General features: G+C 41.4%; 1 protein-coding gene across 8 annotated transcripts in view; it reads left to right on the top strand.

The window, feature by feature from the left end:
• Positions 1–12916, top strand: part of PIK3AP1 (phosphoinositide-3-kinase adaptor protein 1) — a 37263-nt gene that overhangs the window by 4920 nt on the left and 19427 nt on the right. For 7 of the 8 annotated variants that reach the window (XM_064430601.1, XM_064430603.1, XM_064430602.1 and 4 more), the window contains exon 2: positions 3962–4378. Coding sequence is in view for 5 of the 8 variants with exons in the window: in XM_064430600.1 (XP_064286670.1) it covers positions 3962–4378 (417 nt within the window). In the remaining 3 variants the exon portion in view is untranslated. Of the gene's footprint in view, positions 1–262; positions 318–3961; positions 4379–12916 lie in introns of those variants that run through there. The other variant, XM_064430597.1, reaches the window with a different exon arrangement.

Here is a 12916-nt window from a genome sequence, read left to right as displayed (position 1 = left end):
ATCTGTAAATTGAAAATGGGTCAAACCTTTTCCCTTAGGGAATGAACCAATAGATAACAACAGTTGATAATGTAAGATGTAGTCTTACCCAGAGCTGATATTCCAGCTTCCCACAGTATTGTTAAGCTATTTCAGTGGTAATCAGAACCTTATGATACGGCCATAAACCACTATCACATGTGTGGGCTGAGCCTAAAGATTATCACCCTCAAGACTTGCAGAGATAGTTTGGGGATGTGCCTGATTTGTTTGCTTCTCAGAGAGAGACTGTGAAGACATGACATGGTCATGCATACTTCCATATGCTTGCCATGAGCGTATGTGATTTTTACTGAACTGTTTCATCCTCTTCCATTCCGTGTGCAGTTTGTGAGCTAGGGAAAGCTTTGTATCATGTCATTTGTGCTGTTTAATTTGTGGGGCTTACTCTTCAATTACAGATCTTAGGCATTTCTTTGGTACTGGTTTGTAATCTCATCAGTCTGTTATCATTGCTGTGTAGTGAAGTGTGCAGCTAAACACTGGAGAGGCAGTTACAGCTGGAAAGCATTCCAAAGGTTATAGTTTATTATTGTAAACTGCCACAGAACTGCACCTTTATGATTTTCTAGGAAGTAGATGAACGTGCCCTGCAGTATTGTTAATAGTGCTGACATTTTGTAAACAGAGGCCAAAGTATTTTAGTGCTCTAAGCTTAGGAATCCAGTAACAAGGTATTGTTAAAGTTTAAACTAGATCACACTTGAGAGTGTGAAAGAATTGTTGAAAGATAGACTTGTGCCAGCCAACCCTTTTTCTTCATCTTGCTGTTGTATATAGTGTTCATATATTTCTTCCTTTAATTGAAGACTTTTCCGAAACCAACCTGTCAAAAGCATTGTCAAACCATCTATCTAAGGGTAGGGTTTAAGGAAATAAAATGTTTGGTGTTCACCAAAGGATTTCCATATATGCTTACAATAGGCAGAGTGTACATTATATTTTGAGCTGTGCTCTGTGAGTTTTTCTGATGTTTGAAGAATTGTGAAAAAACTCCCTGAAATGTTCTGTATTCTTTTTACACTCTTTTCTGAGGACTGGACAGTAGTTATTGCTGCAAAGGCAGCTATTTGGTTAAACAAATAATAGCATGATCCAGGAAGGAGAGTCCTGTGTCATTCTTCTTTTAAAGGAGAATGTTGCAATTGAAGTTATTTCTAGATTTTTGGGGTTTTTTTTTAAAACAGTCCCCATGCTGACTTAGGCTTATTTATCTCTGCAAGACCTACTTCCAGTATTTTTGCTTATGAACATAGAGTGATACTTTGGCTTTAGTGGAGTCAGTAATTTTATTTCTCAGTTCTCGTTTTAGGAGTGTTGTTCCTCAGTTTATTGATTATGTGCAAAAGGCTGGAGAAGCTGAGGGAAGAAGGCCTGAGGAGAGCTGGTACAGCTCTGTTAAGGGGAATGGTGTTCTTGTAGAGCAGTGCTAGCTAGGAAATCAATGCCTTTTCTAAACACCAGATGAAGTTCCCTCCTGCTGGATGCAAAGGTTGCACTGCTCTGGCAGGAAATTTGCCGTGAGTCTGTCCAGTTTGCATCCTTTATCTGCATAGGAGAGCAGGGAGGGATTGTTGGATACTTGGTGCCCCTGCAGTGTGAGGCATGTTTAAAGTCAATGGCTCTTCCTCTCTGAATCCAAGCACAGCTGCTTACTTTCATTGAAAACCCGAAGAAGGGCCTGTTGGCTCACAAGTGTAGTTGTGGAAGCTGTGTGCTTCCTAAAAGTGAATGACAGGATTAGTTGTTCCATTTTATAGAATGTTAAAGTGCCCAGGAGGCTACTACTTATTTTTCCAGAGACTGGAGGTGGGGCTGCTGCCAGAGAGCACCAGGGTAGGACTTCAAAAACTTTGGGCACACCTCAGAGGGTCATTGTGTGGTCTCCTCATCTGTTGAGGCTGGGCTTATCTGGCCGTGGTGCAACCCGTGGGCTCCATTCTCAACAGACAGTTGTGCTGTCCTTTCCCACTGTTCTGCATGTAAATCAGCCCAGGGCAGTGGAAGCAGAGGTCTCTGGTACATCTCTCTTTCTAGAATAAAACTTGAATTCTGCTTGTTTTTCATGTTTTTGCTCATGTAATTCTGGTGTCTTTGCCAGGTGGTGTTCAGCCACCATCAGTGATATTTTGGCAATGGTGGTGTGCTCACTGATGTGAAAGCCATCTTTTTTCACAGCAGTTCTGCACTCTTAGGTTAAAGGTCCCAAGGTTTTGCGTCCCGAGGACTCCACTTTGAGTTTGCTGGATCCTCTCCTTTGGGAATGTTGTCTCCTACAAGCCTCCATCTGTGGTTCAAGAGCTGTATTCACTCACAAACATGGAGCTGTCCTAGTGACTATGTCAGCACTGCACTGCCCATGTTCTCCATAGCTAGGGTATTATCCTTTCACTGCTTCCTTAGAGACTGCCTTATTTATGCAGGTGGCTGTAATTGGTCCAGCATTGAGCACATCTCCATTCTTCTCAATCATATCATTTCTGCTGAACTACAGTTTAAAGCTGCTAATTGTATAGTTTAAGGCTGGGGTCCCTCAGCCTAGACTTTCCTTCTGCCTTAATTTCATAATGAAGGTTCTGGGGAAGGTGATAGAATCAAGTCTTTGGAGGCTGTGCAATTTTGCTTGAATATTTCTAAGGTGGCTGCAAAACTGTCGTCTTCAGTTCTGGTAAACTCACTCTGAAGCTCCTCTTTTTGGCTGCCAAATTTTAGCCATTGTTCTCTGCTTTAATTGGAAAAATTTGCCTTTGCTGGTGTGTCATGATGGAGATGGGTTAAAAAAGTTGACACTTCTAAAGAGTCAAACTGGAATTAGAAGACAATTTGTTAATAAGGTTTTAAATGCTCAGCTCTGAATTTTACTGACCTGAGTTGTAAACCTCAATTTTGAGTAAACTTCTTCACAGGTAAATAGAAAAATTAAATTTAGACTTAAAAGCTTCCTTGAGCTTGGGAGAGCACTGCATCATGTCACACTAGTTCAATTTCCATCTACTCTTAGCAAGCTGTTAACATTTTTAAGTGCTTTTGTGCCAGAGCACTGAAATGCTTGAGTCTGTAGGTAGAAGCTGTCTCTAGAGAATTATGGGAGAACTTTGGTGAGGGTATTTTGGGCTGTCTTATGGCCACCACTGTTGTATTAGTTCTTCCCTCTGAAGAGAGTGTTTGTCACTCCAAAAATTGTTGGGAAAGCTTTCAATGACAGTTTTGAGGAAGGACTCTAACACAGCCTTGTGAAATGTCTGAAGCCTGAACAACAGAGTGGCTGTGGTGCAAACACTGGGGCTGATGTTCCCTTAGCTGCATGCATACTTCTCAGGCAGTTTGTTTTCTGCCGCAATGAGAGCAAATATCTAACACCACGGGGGCCATAGTGACTTCCTGTAAGCGTGGTGTGGCCTCGTTTGTTATTTTAGGTGTGCTGTTTGGTATCTGCTTGGGCATGTAATGATCTACAGTTGTGTTTCAGAGACCATATAATTGCCTAAAATGATTTTAACTTTCATGTGAGCATAAACTCCCCTTTTCAAGCTAGTTTGTTTTGAAGGTCTGGTTTTTGTGGCTTTTTTTCCCTTATCAGAATGCTTTAAATCTGTAAATCTCTGTGTAGTTTGTTTCACTTGAAACTACATAGCAAATGCTCTCCTTTATAGGAAGAGCATTTTAATTTTTTTCCTTTTTAAGAATGAAAAAACTACTTAAATTCAGTGGAGTAGATGCAAGTAGGAGTTCATTCACCCTTAGAATTGCTTTGTGGCTGTGAACCCCTCACTTTGGATAGAACTACTGTTCTTTTGAAATGCTTTGTAGTTTCTGACAGGATTTAGAGGCAGTGCTGTGGGGGTTTTTTGCTGCAAAGCAGTGGGTGAGCTCATGGTTTGAATTTAATGCTTTTTCTTGTGATCATCTTGCACCTGTACAGGAGCCCCTGGAGAATACGATGTGCTGATTGTGTATGCAAGTGACGCTGCTGAATGGTGTCAGTACCTCCAGAACCTCTTCCTCTTTACTTGGCGAGTTCGAAAGCATCGGATTCTGAGCTACCAGCTGGAAGACGACTCTGCCATCTCCCACCAGGAGCTGGACCTGTTCAGCAGAAGTCGGAGTATCGTCCTTTTGCTTTCTGCTGGGCTGGTGCAGAGTTTTTACGTTCCTCACATCCTGCAGAGCCTTCAGGAAGCTTTATGGCCCCCGTGCAAAGTAGTCAAGCTGTTCTGTGGTGTTACAGACTGTGATGACTATTTGACCTTTTTCAAGGACTGGGCTCAGTGGCAAGAACTCACAAATGATGATGAGCCTGATGCTTACCTTGCAGCTGTTGAGAAGGCTATTTCAGAAGGTAAGACCATAGCTAGGAGCTGTGATTTCTTGTGTGAGGAAGGAGATACATGGTGCTGTTAATTCTTATTTTTACACTGGTAATCTGCTTTACTTAAAGAGCAAACTAAGGTGAATTGTCCAACCCTTGTAAACAAGAAAGTTATGCAAGCAAATTATTCTATACATGGTTGGTTGGTCCCTAATTCAGACAAAATGACCAGCAACTCAGAGACAACTTCTGAATTTGAGGTTGTCTTGGGTGGCTACTTTTGAAGCAAATTGAAGATGAAAACTTTCTATATTTAAAATTCTGTCTGTGAATATTGTACTCTGCAGTTTATTGAACAAAATCAATAGAAAATTGTAATTTATTTATTTTAGGGAAAAGAATTATCTTTTTCTTCAGACTTGTTTCTGTCATACCAGAACCAAAATAAAGTCTAATATGTATTCTCTAGCACTGGGCTAGAGAGGATGTAACCATACCATATAGTTCACTTTGTTACCTATGATGAGAAGGCAGAGATTAATTAAAGAATTGCACTGATGGCCTTAAAAATAACCCAGCCAATCTGAAGGTGATCCCCTTGTAACTAATGCAGAGGACTTAGTAGCACAGAAGTATTAAGAGCTGGAGATCACACAAGCCCAATGTACTGAGTTTTAATTGATTCCATATTTTCCTAAACTCTAGAAGAGCATGTAGAATTCCTTTCTCATCGTTTCTGTTGAAATGAAGGTGGAGAGCTCTCTCCAGTCGTGCTGGTCTGGATATTTTTGACATTGCCATAGGTAGGGTTATACTGTTCTTTGTCAGCCTCAGCAAGACTGGAATCCTGTGGTTGCATCTTGGCTTAAGATTTATCTCTATTCCATGGCTTAAGTTAGGCAGTGTGTCTAGTGTTGTGTGCATAAAGGCTCTGGAGTCTGACTTCCCACAGTTGGATCTAAAGTCCTTCTCCATCTGTGCCACAAGTTAGCGTGTGCTGAAACAAACTGCGCTTTGGTGTTATGTAGGTGTTTTGAAAGAGAGTTTGTGCTTTGGATTTTTATTGCTGTTTCTACATAACAAAAAAAATCAGTTTATTTTCTGTTTTCTCCCTTTAATAAGAATGCCTTGATCTCAAACTGACTCCAGCGTATCTAGAAAATACTTGACTGGGAGAAAAAAAGAGATTAAACTCTTTTGCTGTGGAATCTGCTGTAACATGTTCCAGATAGATAGTTTGGTACACAAAGATTCAGAATTTCTGTTCTTCCGTTACTGTTATGGCAGTCATAGCTGATGTGGCTGTCACCTGCATGCCATGTCAAGTTTTTGGTTTGTGCACATCAGAGCAGTTGCAAAGGTGAGCCATCTGCTGTCACTGTGATTCTTGTGAAGGAAGAACCCCTTTAAGATGGGCTGCTTTCATGGCCAAAGTATTTGGATTAATGTATCAGATCCTACTTCTGTGTGGGGAAAAAATTACTCTGTGACCTCTTCTATTGTGTGATTCTATACAAGTTCTGTGAATGGCCTCAAATGCAAATGTTCTGATGCTTCCCCTGAAGACAGCCCCAGGTGTACATAGTTCCTTTTTTGGGTGAAACTGTGAAAACTTTCTTCTTGACTGATAAAAAAAAATCTGCTGTATTATTTGGTTGCAGCATGAGAGTAACTTAAAATATCTCTCCCACAGAGAAATGCAGCCTCTGCTCTGGTCTTAGTTAAGATTTTTTTTTCTGATTAAGGTAGCCCTTAATTCTTACAGCGCTTAGCAGAGAAAGTTCATGACCATATTTGAAATTGTTTGGGTCTGGGTGTCTTCCTCTGGGAAGTACTTCTCTTCACATGCACTCACCTGTACTTCTAATAGCAGTGTCAAAACTAGGCCTGGTGCTAAATGACTCAGCTTCAGCTTCCAAACTGCTGAATCCTGAGCTAGTGAGGCATGGTGCAGGGCTACAGGATGCAGTGAGGGCAAATTCTTCTCCAGAGGCTGCACACTGGCCCTGTGCAGGCTGCGCTGTTGCCTCTAGCACAGCTGTTGGCTGTGGTTTGTTTAGGGCATCATGGGACTATGACACCCCAAGACATCACATGGTGAAACCTATTTTAATTTTTATTAGTTTAGTATGAATTCAGAAATGATGAAACCTTTATCTGGCCTTGAGAACTTTTTTTTTAAATCTTTGTAGGTCAGGAAGAGCTGAAATGTTTACCTTCAGAGGAGCTCATTAAGAGATGTCAGAGGCCAAGGCAGTAAGCTTTTTTGGGAGGGAAATGGCATAAGAAGAACCACATAAGATGTATAATTCTTCCTCCTGTTTGTGTCAAGGAATTGAATTGAATTAAATTCCTGGCTTTCTTCTGTTGCACTGATGAAACCACAGATGAAACTTGAGAGCATATCATTCAGTCTGAAAGAGACCTCTTGAGATCATCTAAACTTTCTGCCCAAGCATGGTTAGATAAAGCAGGTTGCCCAAGACTATTTCTGGTTGGGTTTTGAATGTCTCTGCAGGTGGAGAGTCTGCAGGACTTCACAGCCTCTCTGAGCAACCTGTTCCAATGTTTGACCACCTCAAGAGTAACAAAATGTTTTCTTGTGTTCAGATGGAACTTCATGCATTTTCGTTTGTGCGTCTTGCCTCTTTTCCTGTCAGTGAGCACTATGGAGAAGTCTGGTTCCCTCTTTCATTTTTTCCTATCTTGTCCATATAATATTCTCCTGAGTCTTCTGCAGGCTGAAGAGTTCCAGCTCTTGCAGCCTCTCCTCTTATGAAAGATGCTATGGTTCCTTAATCATCTTTATGGTCCCATGCTGGACTCAAGCTGTAAAGGTAAACCTTGGAATAGCTCCTTAGAATTCAAGATCGTGTTGGACAGATGTGCTCAACTGTTTCTCAACCCAGATAGGTGAAGTTGTAGTACATGTGAGATTCCCTACAGCTTTATGTTTCTGTATTTATTTATTTATTTACTTTTGCTAATAGTTGCCATTTACAGCTAGACACCTAAATTCACAATGTATTTTAAAGTTTGGCATGAGCTATCATGTGTTTATTTCTCCAGTCTCAGTGCTCTGTGGAAGAATATGTTTCAAGTACTTCTATCTCAGCTAATTGCACCCAACATTGACTTCTGCCAGCTTATTGAAGTGGCCTTGAAGATGTGAGGTGGTAGCATGCAGTTCTCTCCCCCCTCTTTGAAGGGGTAAAATTGAATGAATTCTTAAAACTCTTTTTCTCTGTTCTATCTTGTTTAAACATAAGATGTGGTTCTTTGACCCTGCTCATTGAAGAGGAGCGGGTGAGCTATTAGTCAGCCCTCTGGGTGCAAATGAGAGCCCTCTTTGTTACATGGGAGCTCGGCAGCCTGGCTGGTTCTCACTGCCTGTCAAGAAGAGGAACTGTGACGCTCTTGCACAGGAGTTCAGGTTGAGAGAACATGCTGGTCACATGCCTCTCCAGGCATGGGTATACATGACTGATGCTGGAAAGTCAGAAACTTCAGAGAGTTAAAGCAATTGGAGAAACCTTAACTAAGCCCCCATGTGATACTGAGAGTTCTCTGAGAGAAAGGTATGGATGTTCTTATCCATCTGTAGCATATGGGATCAAGAAGTTAAAATAATCTTCCCAGCTGCAGGATTGATTAATTGCTTGTCATCAAGGTGTTTCATCAAGTCCCAGTTTATTTACATAAAAAGCAATACCTCATGGGTTTTCTTTCATGGCATTATAAAATTCAAGCAGTGCTAGCATAGGTGCGTACTAACTTTCTAAATAGAGATAATGAAATGATAGTCCAGAAATAGTAAAGGACAGAAACTGTTGTGGTTAAGAACTTCGGGCTATTATAGTCTTTATGCACCTTGTAAATACTAAACGTATTTCTCTGTGGCTTGTGGTTCTGACAATCTTCTCACAGGTTGCTTTATGGTCTAAGAATTATTCTAGGTATCTGCTAAGGAGAACTGCAAGGCTTTAAAACACTTGCTTAAAGTAAGAGCCCAGTGGCCATCAGTGATTATATTTAAGTCTGGAGCAGCTGAAGTAATTTTTGAAAAATCTCAGTAGAAGTATGTGGTCAAGAAAAAGATGCTTTAGAGAGCAGGTCTGGAGAGATGTATGGAACAGAATTCAGGTTATTTCACAGACCCTTTGTATGTACTTGGACAGTTGTTTTACTTCCAGGGTTGCATTTTGTAAGATTTTCATGGCTGTTTGTTATTACCTCAGAAAACTTTTGACACGTTTTTCAAAAGTGACTTGAGAATAACAGTGTATCTTGAGTTTCCCATGGGGAAATGTGACCAGTGGCATAGGCTAGAGTGCTGCAAAAGAGTGTCTGCCTCATTCTCCACCTTTCATCTGTCTGGATGATTTGGTGTGGTGTTGGACTACAAGAGTGGTATTCCCAGAGAAATTATATGAAAGAGAGGCAAGGCGTGACGGCCCCTGCAGTAGTAATGTGGTCTTAGATCTACTGCAGCCACTTGTAGAACCACACATTCAGTCAAACAGTGACTGGTGGGATGTTTCCAGACAGCTGCCCAACTCTCTGAGATGGAGTTCCAGGTTTGTAGGCTTTTACAGGAACTGTCTTTTCTGTCATGCAAGCATTACACATTGCACTTAAAGTGAAGCAAGGAGGTACTGCAAGAGGAGATAATGAATTAGCAAGCTGGATGTTCATGTTTCTTACCTGTGGCTACTCAGGAAGACTTGAATCAGTGATGAATATAATGTGATTCTTGGCACCCTTGAAAGTCTTAAGAGGTGTGCATATACCTTGTCAGTATGTGTTGTCTCTTTCTGCCAGAAGTAGTGGAAGTGAACTATTCCAGCCTCTCTTGCTTGAGATTTTGGTCATGTACACAATGTCTGGGTGGCTGGAACCCTGCTTCTTCCCCAATGTCTTCCCTCTCTCCTGCTCCTGTGCACCCAGGTAGTTCTTTCGGTTTATACATTTGATCCAGTCACAAATTGACCACTAGACCTGCAAGAACCTTAGCAAAACTTGACATAGTCAAATACACCTTGTTTCCTGCATGCAGGATGAGAAATAGTTTATTATAGTTTCACACTTTGCACAACATATGAAACATGACTATGCTTTTTTGCAGAATTGAAAATCTATTTGCAGTTGCTGCGCTTGTAAATGAGCTGCTTGGGGTGAGGGGTTTGGAGCGAAGGGGGAGATGTCTCATTTTTTTGTTCTTTCTGGACAGTTTTACAAAGTCCTAAATTTTCATGTATTTTGTTCTTCTCACTTGTTGTTTTTCTGCACGCCTCTCTCCACTCCATTGAAACGGGAAGTGTTGCTACAGTATTGCCCAGTTCTGAGGGCTTATCACAAGATGTTCCTCTGATGCACGTTTATCTCGTTGGTGAAGCAGGGGCTCTGATGTTAACATGATGAAAGATAACTTTCCTTGCTTTCCCTGACTACTTGTCAGTACTTTGCTTCTTGCAAATGTAGCTGTAGTTGCTCTGGGAGATTTAATATCCTTACTAGTGCTTGGGAAAGGATACTGGCCAGTTGCAAGCTTCAGGTAAAAGCAGGATCTCTCTTTGAGGGTCTTCCCTCTTGGTCTAAGCATTGTGAGGTCTATGCTTAAAGTCCAAGGCCTTGTGAGAGCTAATTGTCTCAACTGGTTGATGGACAGAATGGGAGGTGTTCGCAGATGTCAGTGAGGGGCTGGTCTGCCCACACAGAACTTAAGAGACGAGCTGTTGCCCAGTTGTGCCATTAGCATTGACAGCTGGGTGACAGAGTGCTCTGGAGGCTGCTGACTTCTTCCAAGCATTCACATGGCCTGTGGTGCGAGGGCTGACTTGTGAGAAACCACAGCTGTCGGCTCCATGCCGATAGCCCGCCAGCTTTGCCAGGAGGAAGTGGATGATAGGGAGAGCTGTGTGCCCTACAGCAGCAGCAAAACCACTGGCTGCTTCCTAGGAGTTTCTAAAGCTGCTAAATGCTCTTGAAGCACACATCAATGCCTGTGTTTTCCCCGGGCTTTTCCCTGGGATGAGCGTTTGCAGGACAGCTGTGCAGGGAGCCCAGCAGGGCAGACAAGAAGGGCATGAGGCTGCTCTCTGCAGCTCAGCTGCTGATGCATCCTGGAGGGGGGCACGTTCTTCAAGGGGAAATGTGGTTGGGTTTCTTGGACCGCATCTCCTCCCCTTGCTGCTATTCTCACAAGTATTTCACAGACTGTCAAGTGAGGCCTGAGGGAGCCTTTGTTTAAAAGGGAGCAGAAAGGGAGAGCCTCTCATAACCATTAGTGTTGACCTACAGCACGTGCTCATGGAGAAGCTTAATTCAGGTATTCACTTAACTTTAATAAGTCTGTTGATCTCCTCAGTGATGGCCTCTCTAGGCTGGCTGTTATTGCAGTGTTATAACTGCTGAATCTGTATATGCAAATGGGTTCTCATTGCTCAAGTGTCTTAGTGGGTGGAAAACCTGCTCTAACAATACTTTAGAGGATGGATATTATCAAATGTTATGGGATGGTTTCCTCTTCCAGAGCTTGCACATGAGTCAGTCACTAGCACATGACTGGAATTTCAAACTGAATCATAGGATCACCTCACTGCTGATGTAGGAATTTGGTACTTTTCTATTTCAGTATTTTCTGAATGAAAAAACAGATGAATAATTCATATATGAAACTGAGTTCCTGTTCCTTCAGCTATTAATCCAATTACTGATTAACATTGCATGCTTCTTCCTGTGTTACCTAACAGCTCTGTGTTCACATGACCTCCAGGCAGTGAACTGTGTTACAAGAATGCAGAAGTGCAGTGCCAGAACTTCTTAAAAGCTCTAGTTATTCTTTATTTGCTAAATTGTTTCTAGTGTCCAATAACACCTTTAAAGTAGAGAGACCAGGGGGCTTGTTCTCTCCTTGCCTTCCCTCTTATCCTTGCTTGCTGTGTATGTTGTAGCTGAGATCCATAGCTTTGGTTTGATTTTTGTCTGAAAAGGACCACGTGTTGGCCAAGTGAGGTAAAAATTACCACACTAATGGTTCTGTCTTGGGCTGGGGATGAAGCCCTGAAGATCAGGATATGAGCAAGTGTCCATTTGTGCATATATTGTGGGAACATCAATGTGTTACTGTGTTTTGGTCATCATGGGCTTTCTCATCTGCTGTGAGCTTAGTCTTTCTGATTTAGTCATATTGGAAGTAACCAACAGATTACAGAGACACTAATCTAGTAACAGTTGCCTCTCCTCCCCAAAAGATATGGTATCTTGCTCTGCATATGCCAAATACCTGAATTGATAGCTATCATATAAGGGAAGGATGTGGTACCAATGCTTTTTCTCCTCTATGCAACAGGGCAGCCTGGCACCCCAGGCAGGAGTAGTCCATGTTTCTCTAAGAGAAGGATTCCCAAAATGTGTCTGGTTCTTGCAGCTGATGACTTTGAACAGTACCAATAGAAATACTGAGTTTAGGAATGTAATGCCTCAGTTAATTTTCTAATACTTGGTACTGGTGTGAAAATCCCGATGAGCACCTTCAGTACAGCCTTCAGCCTTGTGTCAAAGCAGTTGCTTAGCCAAATCTTCAGACTTGGTTCAGTATTAAAATCTTTTTGCAAAATTACATATACTGTTCTAGGTTTAAGAAATGTTGATGTTAGTGGTCATGCCTTATTTGAGCTTCAGAGCTGCACATTTTTGGCTCTTTTCTTTCTACAGCAAACATTAACGCGGCAATCTACTTGTACTCATGTGAGTAGGCTTATTTGCCATGTGGAGGGATTCACATACTTAGTTAAGTGTGTGTGCACCAAAATTTGTGAAAAAAAATTCATCTGAATGATTTGCTAAAGTTTTGTGGCTTAAAACTTGTCTCCTGAAAGCAAGGATGATTTCTTATAATTCCTAAAATCCCATTTAAATGTATTGAAAATATCTTTTAAAGAATTGTGTGACAAAGCACTTCAAATATCCTAAGTTTAAGTCTTTGGTGGTAATAATTATAATTATTATGAAGACGTCTACATTAAAGTTCTTGGCTGACTTGTAGCTTCAGTTTGAAACTAGGAAGAGCTGAACTCCTAATGGTGGCCCACTTATAATTATTTTGGCTCTCTTGATTTGTGGAAAATTGATGTACTTGGAGATTGGGGGATTCTGAGTGAAATCTGAATTCTTGGCAGCTTCAGTGTATGGATGCAGCAGGTTTGACAGCACAGTTCATCACTTAGGTCTTTCTCATCAGGACTGAGCATTTTAAATAGAATATTTCTTACTAATTTAAGAACAACGACAGTCCAAGTCTGAGATTTTATCTGGTAAATAATTTGTACTACTCTTTACAGATGTGTTTTTTACTAAGTAGTAAATAACATGTAAGTTCCAAAATGTTGTCTTAAAGCCTTGACTGCTTCACAGGCTTACAAAGTTTGGGAAATTCTGATCACAGCAGATAATTTTAAGAAGTCGTGACAGTCTTCTGACAAAGTGGAGTCAGTGACTTTCACCTTGTGTTCTGGGAGATGGGGGGGGTGGGGGTGAATGGTGTAAACCATGTGAATCAAGAAGTAG

The sequence above is a fragment of the Passer domesticus genome, chromosome 8, assembly GCF_036417665.1.
Source record: "Passer domesticus isolate bPasDom1 chromosome 8, bPasDom1.hap1, whole genome shotgun sequence".
In the NCBI taxonomy this organism is placed as follows: Eukaryota; Metazoa; Chordata; class Aves; order Passeriformes; family Passeridae; genus Passer; species Passer domesticus.
Note: the sequence above shows the minus strand (reverse complement) of the source record. Positions and strands in the feature narration are given on the sequence as shown.